Source organism: Lacerta agilis, chromosome Z (genome assembly GCF_009819535.1).
Source record: "Lacerta agilis isolate rLacAgi1 chromosome Z, rLacAgi1.pri, whole genome shotgun sequence".
Taxonomy (NCBI): domain Eukaryota; kingdom Metazoa; phylum Chordata; class Lepidosauria; order Squamata; family Lacertidae; genus Lacerta; species Lacerta agilis.
In genome coordinates, this window is record NC_046331.1 from 14,519,700 (window position 1) to 14,541,940 (window position 22,241).

General features: G+C 45.1%; 2 protein-coding genes and 1 non-coding gene across 6 annotated transcripts in view; 2 read left to right on the top strand and 1 right to left on the bottom strand.

Moving 5' to 3' along the window:
* The window catches only part of USP20 (ubiquitin specific peptidase 20), a 42,505-nt gene extending 31,952 nt beyond the window's left edge, over window positions 1–10,553 (bottom strand). For all 4 annotated transcript variants that reach the window (XM_033138306.1, XM_033138307.1, XM_033138308.1 and 1 more), the window contains exons 1-10: window positions 10,460–10,553; window positions 6,351–6,448; window positions 5,555–5,608; window positions 5,245–5,307; window positions 3,722–3,853; window positions 3,016–3,112; window positions 2,810–2,879; window positions 2,219–2,332; window positions 1,478–1,556; window positions 33–465 (exon numbers count right to left, since the gene is read on the bottom strand). In XM_033138306.1, the coding sequence (XP_032994197.1) occupies window positions 33–465; window positions 1,478–1,556; window positions 2,219–2,332; window positions 2,810–2,879; window positions 3,016–3,112; window positions 3,722–3,853; window positions 5,245–5,307; window positions 5,555–5,608; window positions 6,351–6,431 (1,123 nt within the window). In that variant the 5' untranslated portion in view covers window positions 6,432–6,448; window positions 10,460–10,553. The remainder of the gene's footprint in view (window positions 1–32; window positions 466–1,477; window positions 1,557–2,218; window positions 2,333–2,809; window positions 2,880–3,015; window positions 3,113–3,721; window positions 3,854–5,244; window positions 5,308–5,554; window positions 5,609–6,350; window positions 6,449–10,459) is intronic.
* Window positions 10,554–12,104: 1,551 nt separating this feature from the next.
* CZH9orf78 (chromosome Z C9orf78 homolog) lies at window positions 12,105–21,844 on the top strand. Its single transcript, XM_033137813.1, has 9 exons — window positions 12,105–12,240; window positions 14,488–14,547; window positions 15,139–15,190; window positions 15,864–15,934; window positions 17,875–17,952; window positions 18,498–18,695; window positions 19,180–19,316; window positions 20,721–20,819; window positions 21,667–21,844. Exons 1-9 carry the CDS (start codon window positions 12,158–12,160, stop codon window positions 21,756–21,758), a joined length of 870 nt encoding a protein of 289 aa, XP_032993704.1. The 5' UTR covers window positions 12,105–12,157; the 3' UTR covers window positions 21,759–21,844.
* LOC117040540 lies at window positions 12,854–13,033 on the top strand. Its single transcript, XR_004425867.1, has one exon.
* Window positions 21,845–22,241: the final 397 nt, after the last annotated feature.

The following is a 22,241-nucleotide window of genomic DNA, read 5'->3' on the forward strand; positions in this document are numbered from 1 at the left end:
GAGCATTGCACACTGAACCTGTCGTGGAGTACCTGGGGTCCTAGAGGGGCTGGCTGGATGAGGTGTGGAAGGAGGGAGCGCTTCTGGGGAAGCCCTGCCATCCACTGCTGCCACAGAGGTGTCAACATCAGCATCTTCATCCACTTGCTCCGAGTTGCTCCGTCGATGGCTACACGAGAACTTCCGGTCCTTCATCCGCTCCTTTTCAGAAATCCCCCGCCCAGCCTCATCCTGGATCAGCAGCTCGGCCTCTGCTAGGGAGCTCCCAGTTTTGCTCTGCCCATCCCCTTCACCCCGGTCACTACTCGAGTCGCAGGAGAGGAACTCGTCCTCTGAGGGGCTGCGGTCACACTCCCGCTTGTCTTCCATGTCACTCAAGTCGGAGTCCCGGGTCTCGGCCATGACTGGCTCCTTCAGCTCTTCGTGGAGCTGATCCATCAAGCAGCGTAGAAATTCTTGGGTGTCCTGGGGTGGGTGCGCAGAGAAGAAAATATTGTATGGGGCATTTCAGGCCTGGGGGCTCTCTATTCAGCCTCTTTCTAGGTCACACACCCTCTCCCCAGGACTTGCCTTCCAACAGTCCTGCTCTGCCCCCTCTTCTTGTGCTTCCCCCTGGCTGGAATATGGATGGAAGATGTGGGGAGAGAGGAGGAGTGTAGAAAGCTTTGGGTTCTATCTGTGGTTGGAGTGTAACCTACTGTACAAAAGTAAGAATCGGCCTGTTGCTCTGTCCACCACTGCCATATGCCCCCAGAAGGTCCCCATGTGAAAATGCAACACTCAGGCTGAAAAAGATTCCCTACTCTGACTCTACAGGCAGCAGATCTCCAGTATTTCAGACAGAAGTTTCTTCAAGCTGTACCTAAAGATGTTGGGGGCTGAGCAAGAGATCTTGTGCATGCAAAGCAGGTACTTTGCAAATGTGTTATGGCCCTTTTCCTTTTAAAAAAAGGTAAGATTCTAGTCCCCATGGTTCTGAATGAAAGGAAGAATTAAATAAAAAGCTGCCCATACTGTTGAATTGTTACTGCATCAAGCTCAGTATTGTCTACACTGACTGGCAGTAATTCTCCAAGGATCTATCACATCTGTACTTGGAGATGCCAGGGACTGAGCCTGGGGCCTTTTCTTCAGGCAAAGTAGATGCTGTACAATCCTCCCACAAAAAGTTTTGTGATTGCTGGTGGAGGGGGGAGGACAAAATTGCATGTGTTCCCCAAAAGATTGCCCAGAAAGTAATATGGCCCTCAAGCTTAAAAAGATTCACCACCCCTGCCCTATTATACTTCATGGCAAATGGAATCCCCTGCTTGCCAGAAGGCTACATGTTGTATCAGTAACCCAGTTTCTGCCTTGGCTCCCTAACTGAAACAGATGCTGTTTAACTTCTCACAGCCCAGGAGAATATAATTTTCTTGCTGCAGCAGGAAGAGGGAATCAGAAACATCTGGGATTTCCCCTTAGCCATCCGCCTCACCTGTTGCGCATACCCTCGAAACATGGGGTTAACCAGCTTGATTCCATGCGACAGGCTGCTGGGGACGACATAACTTGGGCTGGTTTTCGGGAAGAAAAAGCAAAGTCGAAAATGAATATATAGAATCTCTGGAGATGTGCAAGGAAAATTTCAAGTTCAAGGTGTTACAGGTGGTACATAGAGCCCTTAATAGCTTGGGGCCCTGATGAGTTTATTTAAACAAACAAACCTAATTACTTTAAAAACCATTAATCTATCTAGCTCAGTATTGTCTATAGACTAGCATCAGCTCTCCAGGGTTTCAGGCAGGAAGTCTTTTCTGAGCCCTACCTAGATATTATATTTCATAAAAATAGAATGCCACTGGGAACTGAACCCAAGTCAGAAGATTGGGAAAGTATTGCCTAACAGAATGTAGATCAGTTGGGTGTCATTCTACAGTGAATATTCTGAAAAATGTCTTTTATGTAACTGACAGATGGAAAATCAGTAGTTATTATTTTTCTTTTCTTCTCTTATTTTTCTTTTCTTCTATTTTTCTTTTCCTTCGTTGTTTTCTTTTTTCTTTCTCTCTTTTCTTTTGTTTTAATTTAGATTAGTTTCTCTTATTTTACTGTATCGTGAAAAACCTTTAATAAAATCTTATTTTAAAAAAAATACGCCAGGACCTTCCGCATGCAAAGCAGGTGCTCTACCAGTGAACTGTGGTCCCTACAGCCTCAGTGTCCTAGATTTACTCACCGCTTCTTATGCCACACTTCGGAAATCAGCTTATGGTAACTTTTGCAAAGTGCTGGCTTCTTGTCCGTGCGCACGAGACCGCCACACTCAAGGAAGAATTGAGTGAGTGGGGGACTGATAGGAAGACAAGAAAGAAAGGTGGGTTATGATTTATCCAACAACTTCAATTGGGGGCAGAGAGAAAGGGAAAACATTGATGCCTTAATAAAAGGTAGAAGAGACCAAGTGACTAAAAAAAATCAAAAATCTGCCTGGCCCCAATGAAGCCACCAGATCTGGCCTACAAACAGCTTTTGCCAAGCTGGGGCAACATCCAGGTGCTTTGGACTACAACTTGCTGGCTTGGGGGTTGATGGGAGTTGTCGTGCCAAACATACTAATTGGGGTCTGATGGGAGTTATAGTGCAATGCATACTGGTTGGGGGTTGCTGGGTGTTATAGTGCCAAATATGCTGGCTGGGGGATAATGGGAATTGTAGTGCCAAACATACTTGCTGGAGGGTGATGAAGGTAGTGATCTGAAACATCTGGAGGGCACCAACCTGGCAGTCTGTAAATAGCAATTATCTGAAAATGACTCTGAAAACCTACCAGTTTGAGAGAGCCTGGAGTGCAGCATTCATGTAGCAGGAGTTCCCAAGATTTTTCATTCCAGTAAGGCCTAGAAAAGGAATGAAAAAGGAGAGGGGAATGGAGGGAATGGAGGCTTGTTCATTATGCCCACTACTATTTTTTATTTTCTGTGTTCAAGGAAAAAGGAAAGGGGTATTTTCACACTCTAAGACCTTTGGATTTACCTCTCGGTTTCAGGTCATCATCTTCCGACTCCGACTCCCCTTCATCAGCAACTGCGATGGGGACAGCTTTTAGGGAATGGGTGGGTGGAGGAGAATCCTGGAAGTGAAAGTTGGGGAGTAAATATCAGAGGCAAGTCTGCTTTGCCACACAGTATATTTCTCCAGACTAAGAAACAGCAGCTGAGTTTTCTTTTCTCCTGTCTCCTAATCCCTATTCTTTTCATGCTATGTATTTCAGACTGTTAGGCCTGAGGGCAGGGACTGTCTCATCACTGACATTTGTAAGCTTCCAGTCATTTTGGGGGCAAAGAACGAGATTAAAATGCTTTTAATAAGTAAAAAAAGAGAAATTTTATTATTATTTATTAAATGTGTATACCACTGTCCATCCAAAGATGCCAGGATGGTTCACAACAGAAAAATACAAAATGAGAATATAAAACACATAATAAAACAAAAGCAAAAACAAACCAATAGATATCCTCCCACAAACACATTTAAAAAGCCATAGAATGTTAATCAGCCTAATGTCTGGTTGAAGAGAAATGTTTTAGCCTAAAGATATGTAATGAAGGTACCATACTGTGTTGCAGATCCCACTGGTCCTGACACTTCTATGCTACATTCCAAGTTGTCTTACACATTGACCACTTGAGCTAAGAAAAAGAGTAACTCAAAGCATCTAGCTTTGCCACAAAACACTCACCTGGTCCATGAATTTTGATGGAGGGACTGGTGTGTGGGAGGATAACCGCTGGTCCAAGAAAACCTCCTTCTCGCAGGCATAGCACCATACCCGGAACGTTGTCAGGTTTACTGTCAGGTTGTGCTTTTTGGCCTAGCAATTTAAAAACATACAAACAAAGAGAGCACACCGATTAATGTGGGTTGCGTCCAGCTATGCAGTGCAGACCCATCAAAATTAATGGGCCAAAGTCAGTCATGTCCATCAGTTTCAATGATGGGATGCTGTTCTAGGTAGCAGTAATACTGAATAACAATTTTATTTTTCTGATCTATGGTACCCAAGAAGTGGGACTGCATTTGCACAGGCAAGATCCAACTGATCTTGAATTCTACTGCAATGCAGTCAGAGCAGAAGCAGAAGATAGAGCCTCAGGTTCAATAAGAATGTAAGCATAGCTCTGCTGGATGAGGCCAAAGGAGTGCTAGGAAGTCCAGCATCCTGCTTTCCTAGCTGCCAAGCAGATGCCCCAATGGGAAACCCAAAAGCAGCACCTGAGGGCAACAGCAATTCTCCTCGCATGCAATTCAGAGCACCTGGTATTGAGTGACATATCACCTTTGATATTAGAGGTGTGATATAACATCCCTATGAGGGAAGGTTGCAGCATTTGGGACTTTTTAGTTTAGAAAAAAGACGAGTAAGAAGTGACATTCTAGAAGTTTATGAAATTATGCATGATGTGAAGAAAGTGAATAGAGGGGCATTTTTCTCCCTCTCTTCAACAAAGCTGGATGTCGGAAGATTTAGGACAGGCAGAGCATAGTTAAGCTATAGAACTCACCCCCACAGGACGAAGTGATGTCCACAAACATAGATGGCTTTAAAAGAGGAGTGGACAAATTCATGTAGGAGAAGGCTATCTACGACTACAAGTCATAATGGCTATGCTCTCCAGGTAGCAGTAATCCTGACTAACAATTTTATATTTCTGATTGGAGGCAGAAATTTAATGCTACTTGGAGGCAGTAATGCTTCTGAATGCCAATTGTTGGAAACCGCAGGAGTGGGGAGTGCTCTTGTGCTGGAATCTTGCTTGCAAGTATCCCACAGGTATCTGGTTGGCCACTGTGAGAAGAAGATGCTGGACTAGGTGGGCTATCAGCCTGATCCAGCAGGCCTCTTCTTACGTTCTTATGCCTCAACAGGAAGCCTAAAAGCAGGACCTGAGTGAAACAGCAACTCTCTCCACTTGTGATTCTGAGCAACTGGTATTCAGAGGCATATTGCCTCCAACAGTGCAGGGAAAAGATAGGCACAAGAATTGGCCACAACAGTGTGTTACGTTTCCAAAATATGTCCCTCAACTAGTACAAAAAATTAGAGGACCTCAGCTCTAGACAATACTTGTGTGTTTTCAAAGCAACATGGCTGAGAGAAGTGTTGAATGCTAAACGTTCGGTGGGGGGGGGGGTGTTACAATTAAGTTCCAATGAAATTTTCCTGGCTGCTCACTTGCTTTCTGGGGAAACTAGATCTCTTACCTGTGCATGAAGGGTGCTGTGGTCAGCAAAGGATTCCCCGCAACCAACATAAGGGCAGGAAACCTGAAGTGAAACAAAGCCGATTGACAGTCACAGTGGAAACATGGCAAAAGAAATTCAGAGCGATAAAAAAGGTATGGGTGGGTGGGTGTGGATACACACACAATGCAAAGAAAATAGTGCTACTTCACACCCCAAAGGTGAAAAGTCTACCTGGTACAGTTCAGTAACTTGCTGTGAATGACATTTTACAACAGGAAGAATAAAAGTCATGCATGCAGGAAAATGTATTTGAAAAGAATGTCTTTACCTGAAGACAGGCCCACAGGTTTGGTCCCCCTGCTCCACAAGACTGGCAAGTACCCTGTTTTCATATGAGGAGGAGAAATAATTATCAGTGGCCTATCGTCCTCAGAGACAGACTCATCATCAGCCAAAGGAGTGTGGAAATGGTGGACGTGCATATGCTGAACTTGTATCATCTCCAGCCAGTGTGGCCAATGAAGCTTGGATGATGGGAGTTGAAAGTCCAGCAATATCTGGAGAGCCACGGGCCCCTCCATCCCTGATCTAAGGAGGAACATTCCCTATGGCATGCAAAAAGATGAGAGAATGCCTCTGTTCAAAAGATGCATTCCCTCATGAAAGAAGAAATGCCTCTTCTTCAATCAAGTGTGGGAAAACTATGACCCTCCCTATATTGTTGGACTTCATCTCCCACCAGCCGCAACCTGCATGCCCAGTAGTCTGGGATGATGGGAGCTGAAGTCCAACAATACAACTTGGTGTTGTCTGGAGTTTGCAGGGCTCCAACTCCCATCAGCCTCAGCCAGCATGGTCAATGGTCAGGGATGATGGAAGTTGAAGTCCAGCAAGCATATGGATGGCCAAAGCTTCCCCACCCTGATGCTATGTATAACTTTTCCTCTTAGGAATGAGCTTCAGACATGTAGGGCATACTTAAGTCAGACTTGCACTGGTTTAGTAGTCCTATCTTCTCCCCAAGGATATTCTCATGGTACTGGGGATCTCCTCAACCCCAGTCTTAAAATGTATTTGTTTGTTTATGGATTGGGTAATTTTTTTGCAAATGATTTTTTCCTTACTTTGGATTTAAGAAGCAGATCATCCTTAGTGACTTCACCTATGGAATCCAGGTGAGGACAAATTTCTCTGGGATCACCCATTTTGCACCTGGGTTCACCTGTGTGGATCAAGCGAGAGAGAGGGACAGCAAAACAAGTCAGATTGTTTTCACATTCAGCTTGCTCATCTGTTCATGTTTTAAATGAGAGGAGCTGAACCACAAGCCTGTCTTGTTTTATTTATTTATTGCATTCATATCCCACATTTTTCTCCAAGGAGCTTAATGTAGTATACATGGTTCTCCCCCTTGTTGTTTAATCCCCACAACAACCCTGTGAGGAAGGTTAGGCTGAGAGGCAGCGGAAAGCTGAAGGTCACCCAGTGAGCTTCATATTTGTATCAGCCTGTCACATTCCAGTGCAGAGTTGACCTCTAGTTAGCATGGCCTTAGCTTGGCATAACATAACCTGGAGCTGACTTCAGGTCACTGAAGGAAAAAAAGGTTACTCTGGGCCTTGTGCGGATTGACACAATCTCCTGTTGCAGGAGAGCAGGTACTGAAACACACTTCTATGATTCAAAGGACGGTTTAGTACATGTCTGATGACCCATGAAACAAAGCACTCAGAAACTGGAAAAAACTGCATACAACATTAGGGATATTTGGGGAGTTGTAGTCAAAACCAGCTGGAAGACACCAGTTTGTGGAGGAAAGCTGCAATAGAGTGAATAATAAAGTGGAACCATGACTTCCCATGACTTGGAAGTCCATACTATATTGCATAAACAGACCCTAGCCTTGAAGCAACTGCCACTTTGGTATGAATCAACAGGGATGGCCCATCCCAACACAGGATAGCCATCATGGCTAGTAGCCCTCAATAGCCCTCTCCTCCATGAATTTGTCCAGTCCTTTTTTAAAGTAATCAAAGTCTGTGGCCATCACTGCCTCCTGTGGGAGTGAGGCAACACTATCCATTTAAAGCACAAAGCTTCCCCCAAAAAATCCTAGGAAATGTAGTTTGCCCTGGACACAGCTACAATTCCCTGCACCCTTAACAATATAATTCCTGGAATTCTTTCCTTTTTTGCAGGGTGGTGGTGGAAGCCATGTGCTTTAAATGTGTATGTGCAGCTGGTATCTCTGCCACTTGAGGGTGCTGGCACTAGCAAGGAGACAAAATCCTTTAGGCTCTGCTAAATCAACCAAAAATGGTTGTTACTGTAGGGATTAATTTTCCCCTAGGCAGCGATTCCCAGCTACTATGGAAAAGGAACAGATCGTTATTCTGAGTACTGGCAGAAGAGGGCAAAAACAAATGAACCTCCAAGCAGCAATGACAGGAACAGAAAGCTCCAAAGAGCACTCGCAAGAATGAGCAGCCAATTGTCCTTCCAGTGAGCAAATGACGCATTACTCATCATTTTTTCCCCTTCAACAGCTGGAGCTGCTGCATCATCCAACCTGACATTTCTCTCCCTCCATTTCTCACAGATGCCTGCACCCACCCACCCATTCCTGCAGCCATGGACAGACAGACACAGACAGCCCCATTCTTTTATTTTCTTTGTCCAATATTCAGAAGTCCACCATATTTCTACAGGGTTCTGTTTGTGGCAAAAAAAGGATTCCCAAAATTAAATGTAAATCAAACTGGAGGCTTTGGAAATAATTGAGAATGAAAGAAAATCAGGGTCACATTTGGCCCTCAGTCCTGAGGTTCCACCAGAGCTGTCAACCTTCCTTTTTTTTTGCATTGGGAAACGGCCTTAGCTGTCAACTTTCCCTTTTTTTGCAATGGGAAACGGCGCTGGAATAAGGGAATTTCCAGCCAAAAAAGGGAAAGTTGAGGGCTATGGGTTCCATTCCCCTGCGCAAATAAGTTACTGGTGATAACACAAGCCTTGAAGGGATTAATGATGCAACTATTTCTAGCAATCCAAGTATGCTGAAATTCTGGAAATCATATCACTCCAATCTAGCAAAGGCAATGAAAAGGTTTGCCATTCTTCTGGCTATGCTTTCCTCTATCTTCTTGTTGTGAGCCATGGTGGAAGGGAAAGCCTCCATTCTACCAATTATATAATAATAATAATATTTATTATTTGTACCCCGCCCATCTGGCTGGATTTCCCCAGCCACTCTGGGCGGCTTCCAACAGAAATCAAATACAAAAATATCAAACATTAAAAACTTCCCTAAAAAGGATTAGTTACCGACCTGCCATTTTAAAAGGTACAAGTGCATTTTGTTAAATCCTACATGCACCAAACCTTACTGTGACATTCACAGTTTTATCTGAGTGCAGGCGCACAAATCTGTGCAGACTACACAACACAAAGCCAAAGTTTTTCCAGTGTTCCCTCAAACTACACAAATTTTAAACAAAAAGACAGCATCAGAAACCCCGTTTCCATTGAATTTTTGCATCCCTGAGATTTCCAAGCAAAGAGTGGGACAACTCCCAACACAAGCCCTCTGTTGCCACCCAAAGGGCATAACTGACATCCTGTGAGGGCATATTCTGCCCTAATTAAGAAACATCAAGTCCACCTCAACCACATGGTCCAGCTGTCACATCAACACTCTTGAGTATTATCCCAAACCAATGCTTTCCACCATCAAGGTTTCCTATATTTAAAATAAGGTTAGACAAACTCCTGGAAGATAAGGCTACATCACTGGGTACTCGTGACAATGCCTATTTGCTGGGAATCACAAATAGGAAGAGTATTGTTGCATGACAGGCTTCCTATAGACCAAGGGTGGGGTGCCTGTGGCCCTCCAGATGTTACTAAGCTACAACTCCCACATGTGCTGGGGCTGATGGGAGCTGGAGTCCCAACAACATATGGAGGGCCACAGGGTCCCCATCACTGTCAAAGGCATCTGGTTGGCCACTGAGAGAACAGGATGCTCAACTAGATGGGCCTTTAACCTTATCCCTCTGCCAGGCTCTTCTTATATGTGACCTAGACATGTTCCTTTGATTGCCCTTGTATCAGTGTCACAGAAGACAAATAGATAGAACATATGTATTATTATTATTTTAAAGGGCATATTCTATCTACATTATAGTTTAATGCCGAAATACCATCACACTCCCAGTTCCATGCTGTCAGTCAGATTCAATGTACATAATTATTGACAATTGAAGGGTGTAAATTTCAGACCACTCCGCAGAAAAGGGACATCAAAATCATGTTAAACAGTAACTAACCAATATTAAGCGATCAGAACTTTGAAACAAACTCTTCCTTTCAGAGTAACTCATTAAACAACAATGCACACACAAATCCACAACCAAAGAACTCCCCCTTTCAAGAGGAAACATCTGGAAAAAAATATTTTCAAATCCATCTTCATACCCCACTTCCCAAAAAGTAATGTCACATTACAAAGCTGGGTGAGATGGGGAGAATAATGAACTTGTCTGGAGCTGTTCCCCCCCCAATTAGATTTTCCACTAAAAATAATGAACGGGCACAGCTGGCTGCCCCACCCCAAATTAAACACATGTGACAGGTTCTCCCCACACACAAACCCAAATATAATAGTGTTAATAAAATTATAAAGATATCCACCTCTCCCAGTATCGCCACATAGTAATAACGGAGGACTGATGCATTAATAATTCCCCCCATAGGAATAAACAGCAGTTAATGCATTAAGGTTCCCCATAATAATAAAGGGGGGAGGGTTGATACATTAATGAGTGCTTTTAAAGAAAAATCAACTTGGACCTCCTCTTCCCACCACTCAAGCTAACGGTGGTGTGCATTAAAAGGGCTGCCCCCTCCCCTCTTTCCCTCCTTGGGTCAACATCAGAAAGCATTTTATTAAAACTCCAAGTTTCAAGTGGCTGATGGCTCCCCCATACCGATTTTTTTTGGGGGGGGGGCAATTTGCATCTGCCCAGCTCCAAAACCGCCACCTATCTTCCCGTTCCCTCCTGGAACGCCCTTCTCCGGGGCGACGGAGGCAAGGCCGGTGCCTCGGGTCCCCCAACTAGGCCCAAGGCTGCCCCCGCCCCGCGCTCATCGTCCTCTCTGCAAGCCTAAGAGGCTCGGGGTGTCCAAGGCCAAATGCGGGGGAAGGTCTACCTTTCTCAGGTAGGTCGCTGTTTACCTGCTCAGGCCTCCTCGGGAGGAGGAGAGGTGGCTGCCTGACAGCAGCTCGGATGAGATGGGCGGCTTTGACAGGAGAAGGAGCAGGCGGAGGAAGAGGCACCAGCAGCCGGACTGGGAGGGAACAGAGGCGGGCCTGGAGGCGGGGATAGGGAGCGAAGGAGGCCGTTGCCACTACCGAACAGTAGCATGAAAATGCGAATTCCTCAGAAACGTTCTACTCATATAGAAACGTTCTACTCATATAGAATAGAATGCCCGTGTTTTCTGAGGAATGTTGGGCGCGCTCGAGCGAGCACACCCTGTTCTATCAATTCCCACCCCCCGAGAAAAAGCGGTGGTGGGATACGTGTGCCCCACATGGGGGTAGCCGGGGCGGGGGCGGGGGGAAGACAGTGGGGCAGCTGCCCCCCAAATCAAGTACATCAATGAAAAAAACTGACTGAGGTTCTGTCTCCTCCCTAACATGAAGCCTGCTTCCCTTAACATAAGTCCTGGGTTACACCCCTGGTGCCCCACTAGTATGGGATCTGATGTGAAGAGCCTCCTGATCAGTTTGTGACTCTCCATAAAGCATCTTACAGTTCGTGTGTCCCCACCCCCACGAAAAAATATCATCTGCCAAGAATAGTATCTACCCCCATGTCGCCAGAAGAGAAAATTTGTGCCCCAAAAGTGTAGGGTTTAAAGGAAAGAGCCTCCTGTTCAGATTATGTGTCTCCTTCCTCCAGCACCCCAAAATCTGTCAGCAATAACTATGGCTTCTTGGAATATGGTCTCCACTTCCTTGACAGCGGTTGTTGCCCCTGCAGATTAGAGGCTGGCAAATGTTGTCCCCATCTTCAAAAAGGGGGGAAAGAAGAAGGCCCTGGTAACTACAGAAGGGTCAGCTTGATATCAAACCAGGAAAGGTCTTAGAACAGATAACTAAACAGAAAAGGATGCCGTGATTACTAAGACCCAGCATGGGTACCTCAAAAACAAATCTTGCCGGATGAATCTTGCCTTCTTTTATATGGAGGCATTTAAGCAGAGGTTGGATGGCCATCTGTCATAGATTATTTAGTTGAGACTCCTGCATTGCAGGGGGTTGGACTAGATGACCCTCAGGGTCCCTTCCAACTTCACAATTCTGTGATTCTATGTACAACACATTGAGCACCTTGGAGGAAAAGGTGGGACACAAACTGAGTACTAAACCACTAGTGAAGGATGAGAGGTTATGAATGCTTCACAAGCTTGGGAATAAAAATTAAGATATTTGGTTATACTGTATATATTAATCTGTACAGAGCCATGCACACTGATGTCGCTATGTGTGTATGTAAATAAATATATGATGATGATGATGATGAACGTTTTGAAGAACATACAAGTTTCCTGCAAAACCCCCAACTGCTTTCTAGGGGAACAAACACAGAGACACTCGCGCACTCTCAGCCAAGGTCACCCCTCTCTTCTGCGCCCCCCTACCGCGCGTTTGCACGTAAGGGAATCAGAACTAACATCAACCCTGCCGACCTGCCAAACCACTACAGCGTCGCACTCTTGCCCACACATTCTAAGGGCAAAGCGACGCGGAAGCGGCTTCGGCGTGTCACTCTAACGGCGCGAGGAGCAAGGCGGAGACACAGAAGCGGCCATTGTTCCTCCCACAAGCGACGGGGGAAGAGGGTCCGCTGCCAACGCAGCCAGGGACATGCCTGCGGGGAAGGCTTTCCGTCGGAGGAAGGTGGACTCTGACGAGGATGACGAGGATGCGCAGGTCACCGAGGAGGTCCGGTGGGTGCTGGGGGAGTGCACGACACCCACGTCGCACCTTAAACTTCGGGGGGAGTGCGATTAGAAAGTGGTTTGGGGGGTCGGGTTCTCTTGCAAAGTGGTTGGTACGTTTCTTTTAATGACGACTGTTGTTATTGTGGTCCTCCAAAAAGCTCCAAGAAAGGTTCATGGTTCATTTTCCTTCCTTCGTGCTGTATTGTACCTTCACAGCAGCTTTGTAAGATAGGTTAGGCTGAGAGATTGGCCCAGCTTCATAAAGTAAGCCCTTCATAGACTGAGCCAGGATCTGTTCTCAGACGTCCCTGGTTTAATTAACCACTACATCAAGCTGGCTCTTAGTAGAAGAGATGTATTTTTCTACAGCAGGGGGCAGGGGGCAACATGTCCTTGAAATATTCTCCTGGTACGTGTGAAGCTTCTGAGTCTGCCTCTCCAGCTTCCTTGGACATCAGCTGGGGCGGGTGGTTACCTTTTCCCCTTTGTATTATTTGTATGCCGCTTTTCCACACGCCCCCCCCCCAAAAGCATGCACACTGTGGCTTACAACAAAGAAACAGGAGTGCATTTCAAACATACACTACAAAAGCAATTTCATAATAACATACCAAAACCCATGGGCTGGGAAATGGTTGCTGTGTAGCTGGGCCTGCTGTGGTCCTGCCTTGTACCAGCTAGCCTGACCTTGCCCTAGATGAAAACCTGGCACCCTCCTTTCTAGGGTCTGCCCTGTGCAGTAACAGGTGTGAGCATTCTAGCAGCAGCTTGATGGTCATGTATGATACTGCATACAGATCTGTTGCGACATGCAGAGAAAACCCAGACTGTGTTCTGTACTGTCACTGACAGACTTAGATATGGCAATATCTGAATTGAAAGGCAGGCATAGGCCATAGGTTCAGGCTACAAGGGGTAAGTTGCCCAGTTTAATGCTTTTTAACTTCCACAGTGGTAGATCCACTTAGTTGTAGATTTGCAGTATTCACTTGTTATGCTGATTAAACTTTGTCGCGGTTTCAGATTGCCTCTGGGCAACATATTATTCAATATTACCAATTTATTCAAGACTCCCTTTTTATTATACTGAATAAATTATTTGGTATATGCAAAGAGATTTGAGGAGGAATGTGAGCCCTTCAAAGTGTTTTTGGAATTTGAAACAGAATTAAAATTGGTAATCCTTTAAAAAATATATCAAAACCAAAATATAATAATATACCAAAACCCACATTTCAGTACAGTATTATAAATATAACATGCAGCACCCAATAGAAACAATAACAAGGGAGCTTCACAGTTTCACCTTAGTCCTAGAACTACCCTTCCCATGATGTTCTTCACAGTCCCCTCTCCTGCAACAGCTTCTTATAAGGTTTGCAATGGCAAAGGGTGGGGCAACTGGAAACACCCCCCCCATGATATCGCTCCATAGAGTGGAGGGCAGAAGTAAGGAAGAGAAATAGAGCTAAAGGGGGAAGAGTGACACTCTTTCCCAGTTACAGGTAGATAGCCGTGTTGGTCTGCCATAGTCAAAACAAAATAAAAAATAAAAAAATTCCTTGCATGCACACAAAAGCTCATACCAAGAACAAACTTAGTTGGTCTCTGGAAGGAATTTTTTTATTTTTTATTTTGTTTTGACTCTTTCCCACTTCCTCTTTCAGCTATGTGTGCTTTTCCAGGCTCATGTTTAATTCTGCTGGATCTTAACTTTTATCCAGACCCCTTGGAAAAGTGATGTGTGCATGAGTACACGTTTTCTTCTCTGGTGAGGGTGGGGGTGGGGGCTTGTCTGGAAGAGACAAGTGCCTGGGGTAGTGAGTGCTCACAACACGTTATCAAAAATTCAAATGTGCCCATAGGCCCCAAAATGTTGATAATTCCCAATGAATAACTTATTTCATTTTGATTTAATATTTATATGCTTTTTCTAGCAGCAGTGTATCTAGAGGGGGTGGGCGGCAGGGCACACTGGGCACCACTTCCCCAGGCGGCGGCACTTACTGCGGGGCCTGCAGCACACCTGAGCCACACATCTTTCCTAGGAGTGACAAGGTGGCTGTGGTGCCTGCAGTCACCACACCACCTGAAAGGGTAGTGTGAGGCTTGTGGCCACCTGCTGCCTCCCCCTCAGCCACCCTGCAGCTGAGTGGGAGGTGGCAGGCAGACTCCTGCAACCACCACACCACTTGAAAATGGTTTCGCATACCATTGTGTATTTATGTGTTGTCTCTCTCCCCCCCCCCCCAGGCTAAAACTAGAGGAAGCAAAAGAAGTGCAGAGTCTAAGGAGGAGGCCAAATGGAGTGAGGTAAGTGGTGTCCAGGAGCTCTTCTAACTGCAAAGATCCTCAGACTTCAGAGACACTGTCGCCATAGATGTCTTTGATCTGTTGTGGGACACTGACTTCCTAAGAAGCTCAGCTTTTTTTCCTCGGGATTCATTTGCTTTTGAAAAGTTTCAAGTACCCATGATTGCAAAACTAATTTTTGGCCATGCTTGCTGGGGCTGATGGGAGTTGTTTGGAGGAAGTAGCTTACATATTCTCTCACAACAACTCTGCAGCATAGATTGGACGGAGAAAGAGTGACCGGTCTGAGGTCACCCAACCCAAGCCTTTACCCATCCTGGTACCCTCCAGATGTTTTGGACTACAGGTCTCATCAGCTCCAATATCATATGATTGTGTTGACTGGGGCTAATGGAAGTTGTAGCCCAAAAACATCTGGAGGTCATCAGGTTAAAGAAAGTTACTCTAACCAGTACTCCTACACCACACTGGCTCTGAATAATGTTCATTCAGGCATCACTGGTTGCTGCAGATTGCCATGCATTGTCAAACCTGAGAGCACATTGGGAGCATTGCTGCTGAATGACTTGAATTTCTTTTGTGTATTTGAAGTGCGGCTGCTCTGCTCGTGGGGGAGAAATTACAAGAAGAAACGACCCTGGCGGTAAGATTGAACTTTGGTCATTTATCTTATCTAGATAGAACTGTAAAAAAAGAATTCAAGATCCTTAGGCACAGTTCATCACCTTTTCTTCTTTTCCCCCTTTGCCTGTCCTTCCACTTGAGTGCAGGAAGCTCCTGCAGATCAGAAGCTGTGCCTTGATTTTCAAACAGTTTCGGGAGTTGAACAGAATCCCGGAACAGATTAAGTTTGAGTACCACTGTATTAAACTTAATCGCTTTTATTCTGCTTCTGTTGTGTGTGATAGATGGATACCATAGGAAAGAAAGTAGGGTGTTAAATATGTGTGTTGTTATCAGCTCGACCCCTAGTAAGTGCAGAACTGTTACAGAATTCTTTACCCTTAAATAAGCATTCATAAAAGTACAGCCTTACAGTGCAATCCTGACTGGGTCTACGCACAAGTAAGTTCCACTGAATTCAGTGGGACTTAATACAAGGGAAGTGAATATGTATGATTGCAGCCTATCAAGCACAGCAAGACTAACTTCTTAGAAAACATGCCCTATGACATTTGTGTGATGGAAATGTAGCTCAATGATGTATTCCTCTGGCCCCACCCACCACTGGAACATGTCCCCCATGAAGGGATACAGCCCTCCGGCTGGGGGGAAAAATCCAGATCATGGATCTGTCTCCTTCCTCTTCCCACCAGGATGATCCCTTTAAAATAAAGACCGGTGGAATGGTGGACATGAAGAAACTGAAAGAACGGGGCAAGGACAGGTATGGAGGAACATTCAATACTCAGATAATAAACAAAGAATACTCCCACCCAATAATTAGCAGATAAACAACTATTTCCCCCCTTTAACCACCCACCCCACCCAAAAATACGTTATCAGACTAGCTGTTGCAAATCATTGGTGAGTGGGTCCAGCATCTTCCTCCAGGGATGGTCCAGCATCTCTCTTCTCCCTTTGAGGGGAAGCAGTAGCAAGGAAAAGCAGGAACACTGTAGCAAAAGTTTTACCTGGTTTGCTGTTGGTATGGCTACTGGTAGCACTGGGTGATATATCAATATATCATCCAGGACTGGTATGAGGGGCAGGGGGAGACCGCAATGACAGCTTCATTCAGCAGTATATCACTCGTGATACCATCACCACTGTTGAGTCCCTCTGCCTCCAGTGCCCAGCGTGCTGAGGAAGAAAAAAAAACTAGCCTAGAGGCAGAGGGACTCAAGCAGCAGCAGTTTCACCAGTGATATACCACTGGTGAAACTTCCATTGCACTCTGCCCTGGCAGAGGGAGAAACAAGCTGCATTGCCGATACAGCTTGTTCCTCCCTCCACTTCTTTAAACTGCTTGGCTGATGAACATGCTGCTGCCGTTCCCTCAACAAAGCAGTTCTATGGAGCCCCCAACCCGCCACCAGCGCGCAGGAGCCAGCAGTGGGATGGGTGCTCTGTTAAAAGTTCTCCCCCTCTAGAGCTGAGAGTGCCCCTACCCTGCTCCTCCTTGCATGTGAGTTGGAGTGAGAGCGGGGCTGCTCAGCTGGGAAGTGCAAAGCCCGCCCTTCCCTGGTGATAGAGCCCTGACCCCGCTCCTGCTTGCACTCAAGTAGGAACGGGATTGGGGCAGAAGCCTTGGCTTGGCTACCGCCAGGCTGCCTTCATCTGAGAGGGTGTGCTGCACCTTGTCTCTCAGAAAGACAGAGCCCACCCTCCCGGTGGAAAGCAGTCAGGTAGTGTAAGGACTCTTTGATGCTGCTGGCCAGCCCAGCACTTGCCAGCAGTCCCTCTCCCCAAGTTGCGGATAGGGTGGCTTCACACCTCACGCCTTGCAGACTTTGCCTGGGAGGGTGGACTGCATCTTTCCTCCTGGGGTGAACAACCCCCAGAGGAAAGAGGCAGTGCACCCACACATGCTAAGGCTAAGGCAGTCAAAGGCACGAAACCTGAAATGCACTCACCCACCCGCCACACCAGCAAAGGCAGAGGCAGCCTGGCCAATGAGCCCTAGGGTCCTTGCTGCTCAGGCACAAGAGGCAGGGAGCTGGCTCCTCTGGGGGCAGGCACCTTCCCGTCCCCAGCAGAGCCTGGCCAAGGAGCCCCAATTCCCCTGCTGGTCATGCACAAGCAGCTGAGCAGCAGGCTGGAACCAGCTGTATTGGCCACAGCCCGCAAGGCACCAAGGTGAAAGTGCCTCAGCTCCCATGGTGAGAACTGCAGCAGTTTCACCTGGCACCTCGCCGACTGGGGCCAGTGCAGCTTTTTATAGCATCACAATTTATCACCAAACCACAATGTTTGGCTGGTGATACACTGCGATGTTGAAAACCCAACATCACCCATCCCTAGCTACTGCTCTGCTGGTGTTGGCCACCACAACATCTTGTGGGGGTGAATTTCACAGTTTAATTATGCACCGTGTAAATAAGCACATTCTTTCATCCATCTTCCAGCATTCAGCTTCACTAGATGGCCCCAAATTCTAGTATTACTGGAGAAGGTGAAACAGTTCTCTGTCAAAATCAATGAAACTTTAAAATGCTTATCTTTTGACTACATCAGAATCATGGTGTGGTATACATTTGCTAGCCCAAGCTGTCGTTTAGAGTAAACCGTGGTTTGGCTTAACATCTCAAATGAGACATTGACATTTTAACAAATTATTTGTTACTGGTTAAAATAGCTCCCTGCCTCCCTGTCTCTTTTTTCCAGGATCAGCGAAGAAGAGGACCTCAACCTTGGGACTTCTTTTTCCGCAGAGACCAACAGGAGGGATGAAGATGCTGATATGTAAGAATCTTGCCACATCCTGTTTAGTAGACTAATTTGGCTAATTTGTCCACAGTGCACACTTATCATTCCTACCATCCAAATGTTCCTATTGGCACTTCCTATTGTTCTGTGCTTAAGAACATAAGAAGAGCTTGACTGCTGGATGATTCCTAAGCCCACCTCATCCAACATCTTGTTTTGTACAATGGCCAATCAGATACCTGCCAGAAGCCCACAAGAAGGACAAAAGACCAATAGCCCACCCATATCATTTGTTGTCATCATCCCTCCACCCCACCCCAGCAATTGGTCTTCATTGGCACAAGCAGGATCTGCAATAAAATACTGCCGAAAATCAATCTAGGCCCACTGTCAGCCCAGTGACATTGGGTAGTCAGCAAGCCCATGGAGGACCCTACCACCTACGCTGCTGCCAACCAAAAATGCTGACCGCAGCCTGCCACCCAAGCCTGGTGTTCTGACACCTGAAACTTAGTAGGGATGTGCAACCCCATATAGAGTGAGTGTGTTCTTGACTCCTGCTCTTCTGACTCCCTGTTCAGGATGAAGTACATTGAAACCGAGCTGAAGAAAAGGAAGGGAATTGTGGAAAATGAGGAACAGAAAGTGAAGCAGAAGAATGCCGAAGACTGTCTGTATGAGCTGCCTGAGAGCATTCGCGTCTCTTCAGCTAAGAAGACTGAGGAGATGCTGTCCAATCAGATGCTGAGTGGCATTCCGGAGGTGGACCTCGGAATTGAGTAGGTGACTTGGGTGGTACTTGTTTATTTCAAGCATTTTTACCCTTAATAAAGGCTCTCAGAGCGGCCTGCAAAAATTGGTAACAAGACAGCCTCAGAACAATCCATAACCTCAACAAAATACCCATCAAATGGACTTGCCTGATTTAGGAACTTCATGCAAAACTCCAAGCTGGTGAGAAGTTTTAGGCATGTAGTCTATCTGGAGGTTCCACTGCTTCAAAGGCCTAAAAGAGAATCCTCAGTGGCCTTCACCCATTAATAAGCCAGGTTTTGTTTCCCAGATGAATAGGGGTCTCCTAACAAATTTTCAACACCCTGAACAAACTACAGCTCCCAGGATTCTTTGGGAAAGCCATGTCTCCTTAAAGGGTTATGATAGTGCTTGATGATGCTCGGGTTGCCTTTCCCCACCAAATCTGGGGTAATCGTCTCTACTTTGTATGAAGAGAACCTCATATACATATATTTCTTTTACTTTCAGAGCTAAGATCAAAAACATCATTTCCACCGAGGAGGCCAAAGCGCGATTGCTGGCTGAGCAGCAGAACAAAAAGAAAGACAGCGAAACCTCCTTTGTCCCAACAAACATGGCTGTCAACTACGTCCAGCACAACAGATGTGAGTCTTGGACATGGCTGTGTTGCCCTCTTTGCATAAGGGCTGGTTGGGCAGACGCTGATCCAAACAGTGGTCTAGTCCTCTTTGCCTGTGCTTTGAATAACCTTTTCTTTTTGATGGACTGCAGAGCATAGGTATTGCCAGAGAGAAGAGAAACCACACACAAACATGCTTGCTGTGATGTGAACAGGAACTAAATAGATTAAGAAATTGTATTATGGGGGAATTAGTTCTGAGTAGCCCTAGTAGGGAAAGGAAGCTAAGAAGGCCTGACTAGTTTTGGTTTTGTATAGAATTTGGTAGCAGCACATTGCTAAGTAAAGTTGTTCCTTCTAATCCAGTCACAGTGGCTCATGTGTAATCTTGCAGATTCTACTCCTGGTACTGTGGTTACTGTCTTCTAGATGTTGAGTAAACTCTGGCCTGTTTTCTAGGGATCTGAATACTACTACCAGATTAGCTGGAATCCTGAACTGATTTGGGTAGACACTGAAACATTGTGTTGTAGGTCCCACTTATAATAAATAATAATAATAAATTTTTATTTATACCCCGCTCTTCCTGGTTTAAAAACCACGCTCAGGGTGGCTAACAGCAAATATAAAACATTGATTAAAATGCGACTTTAAAACAGCATAAAATACAACATAAAATGCAGCATCAATATCAATCAAATTCAAAAATTCAGGGGTCATTTTGGGGAGGGGGGAATTCTGTAAGATGCCTTGAGAGCATTGTTTTGAAGTGATAGATAACCTATTAATGAATAAACTTACAAATGGTATTATCATCAGCATCACCACCATCATTTCTATACAGCTTCATATTCAGTGTTTTAAACATTTTCAGAACTTGGTAAAAAATATTGGCTCAAATCATAGAGAGCACTGTATTCTCAGAACAGATGTTTAGGTGCTTCTGGAAATGCTTTCATCCCTGATGTAAACGAAAGTACTGGTTCAGACATAATGCTAAACCCTGGCTTGGAGCTATGTAAATGAGCCTTTAAGGACCTTATGGTCTGCCAGCTACCCTTTCTTCGTTCTTCTTTCCTTCATGCATCATGATTCCCTCCATTCCTGATTTCGAAAGTGTAGTGTGCTGCTCTGACTGAACTAGGTTTGCACTTACCCATCACACTAGGACTGGAAACCATGGTTTCGAGAACAAGGCAAGCCATAGTTGCTGGTTCAGATGCCATGGCAAACTGTGGTTTGATGAAACCAGGATAAAAATCTGAATTGAAGCAAACCATATGTGGAGAAGAGAAGGAACCTTGGAACCCCAAAGACATAAAAGGCTCATTCACAAAGCCCAATACAATGATTTTGTGCTGGATCTGAATTGGACCATTGCCTTAAGCTCTGCTGCCCTGCAATATTGTAATATTCTGAATCCTTTCAGTTTATCATGAAGAGCTAAATGCACCAGTACGGAGAAACAAAGAAGAACCCAAAGCCCGTCCCCTCAGGGTGGGAGATACCGAGAAACCAGAACCTGAGAGTAAGTTCCTGCAAAACATCAGTATGTGGATATCTGGAATGCCTGTGTGTGTCCACAGCTTGCATACGTAAGCTGCCTTTGTCTTCTGACTCTTAGCTCTGATGCGGTTAACATGCAGGTGGGGCATGAATCTTAGAGGGTCTTAGGTTTTACTCACAGTGGATGGATCCATTAAAAATTAACGACCATGGCAAAGTTAGGTCCATTAATTTCAGTGGATCTAATCTGAACAAAACTTAGTTAAACACCATTCAGAGACTTAGCTATGCGGCCCTTCTCCATGCCTATGCTGCTGTTCCCCTACTCCAGGAAAGATGTTCTTATATTCTCTTTCATAATAATAATCAGTTCCCAGCATAATAATTGCTTGTAGTGTTGGGGATTCAGAAATAGAACCTGGAGGTTCTCTTTAGCTATCCTGGCTAATTTGGTAGACCTTTCCTACCACTGATAGAGATATCCTCCACCAAGGAAAATGGAATCTTTCATAGCAGCATGGACAATTTTTTTTTTTTTGTTAGCTTTGTTTATTTCACCCCTGAATGACAAGTTGAAATTTGTTCCTCTATGCAACTGTTTAAAAATATGTAGGAGCCCCTACCTCTTTTTTGCTTGTGGGCATCCTAAAGGCAAAAAAGGAAGGGGGGGAAATAGTCCATATATGATGTTTCCCTTTTAAAAACAAAAACAAAAAACAAGTTACATTTTGGGACTAATTCTGGATTAGCTCTGGAAAGGTTGAAGGCTACCTCTTGGCGTCACATAGGCCTTTATCTAAATCTCATCGCTTATCATCTCTTTATAAAAGTTTTATTTAATTAAGGTTCCCTCTTTCTTTATAACATAGGGTCCCCACCAAATCGCAAACGCCCCCCAAATGAGAAGGCAACCGATGACTATCACTATGAGAAGTTCAAGAAGATGAACCGGCGGTACTGAAGTTGGCTTTTCCGGAACACAAATATTCCTCTTCAGACATTAAGGGCAAATACACAGGGGGCTTTGAGAAGGTGGGGTTCACTTAGAATCATTCCAGCAACTGGGAACTGTTTTTGTAAACAGCTTTGATATTTTATTTTTTTGCACTCAAGCAGTGTTTTATGAAATAAAATAAATAAAATCAACTCTTGATAAAAGGTGGGGTATGTATAAATAAATAAATAAATAAATAAATAAATAAATAAATGATAATAATAATAATTACTGTGGAGTCTCAAGCAAATGGAAGATTCTAAGTGCATTTACCTAAGACATGGGTAGGCAAACTAAGGCCCGGGAGCCAGAGCCAGCCCAATTGCCTTCTAAATCTGGCCCGCGGACGGTCCAGGAATCAGCGTGTTTTTACATGAATAAAATGTGACCTTTTATTTAAAATGCATCTCTGGGTTATTTGTGGGGCCTGCCTGTCTGATGATTTTACAA

Bases quoted from the DNA above. Each gene is read 5' to 3' on its own strand.
- CZH9orf78 (XM_033137813.1), top strand. From the start codon at position 12,158: ATGCCTGCGGGGAAGGCTTTCCGTCGGAGGAAGGTGGACTCTGACGAG. The intron at 15,935-17,874 runs GTATGGAGGAAC...TCTTTTTTCCAG, and splicing joins AAAGAACGGGGCAAGGACAG to GATCAGCGAAGAAGAGGACC. The intron at 17,953-18,497 runs GTAAGAATCTTG...CTCCCTGTTCAG, and splicing joins AGGGATGAAGATGCTGATAT to GATGAAGTACATTGAAACCG.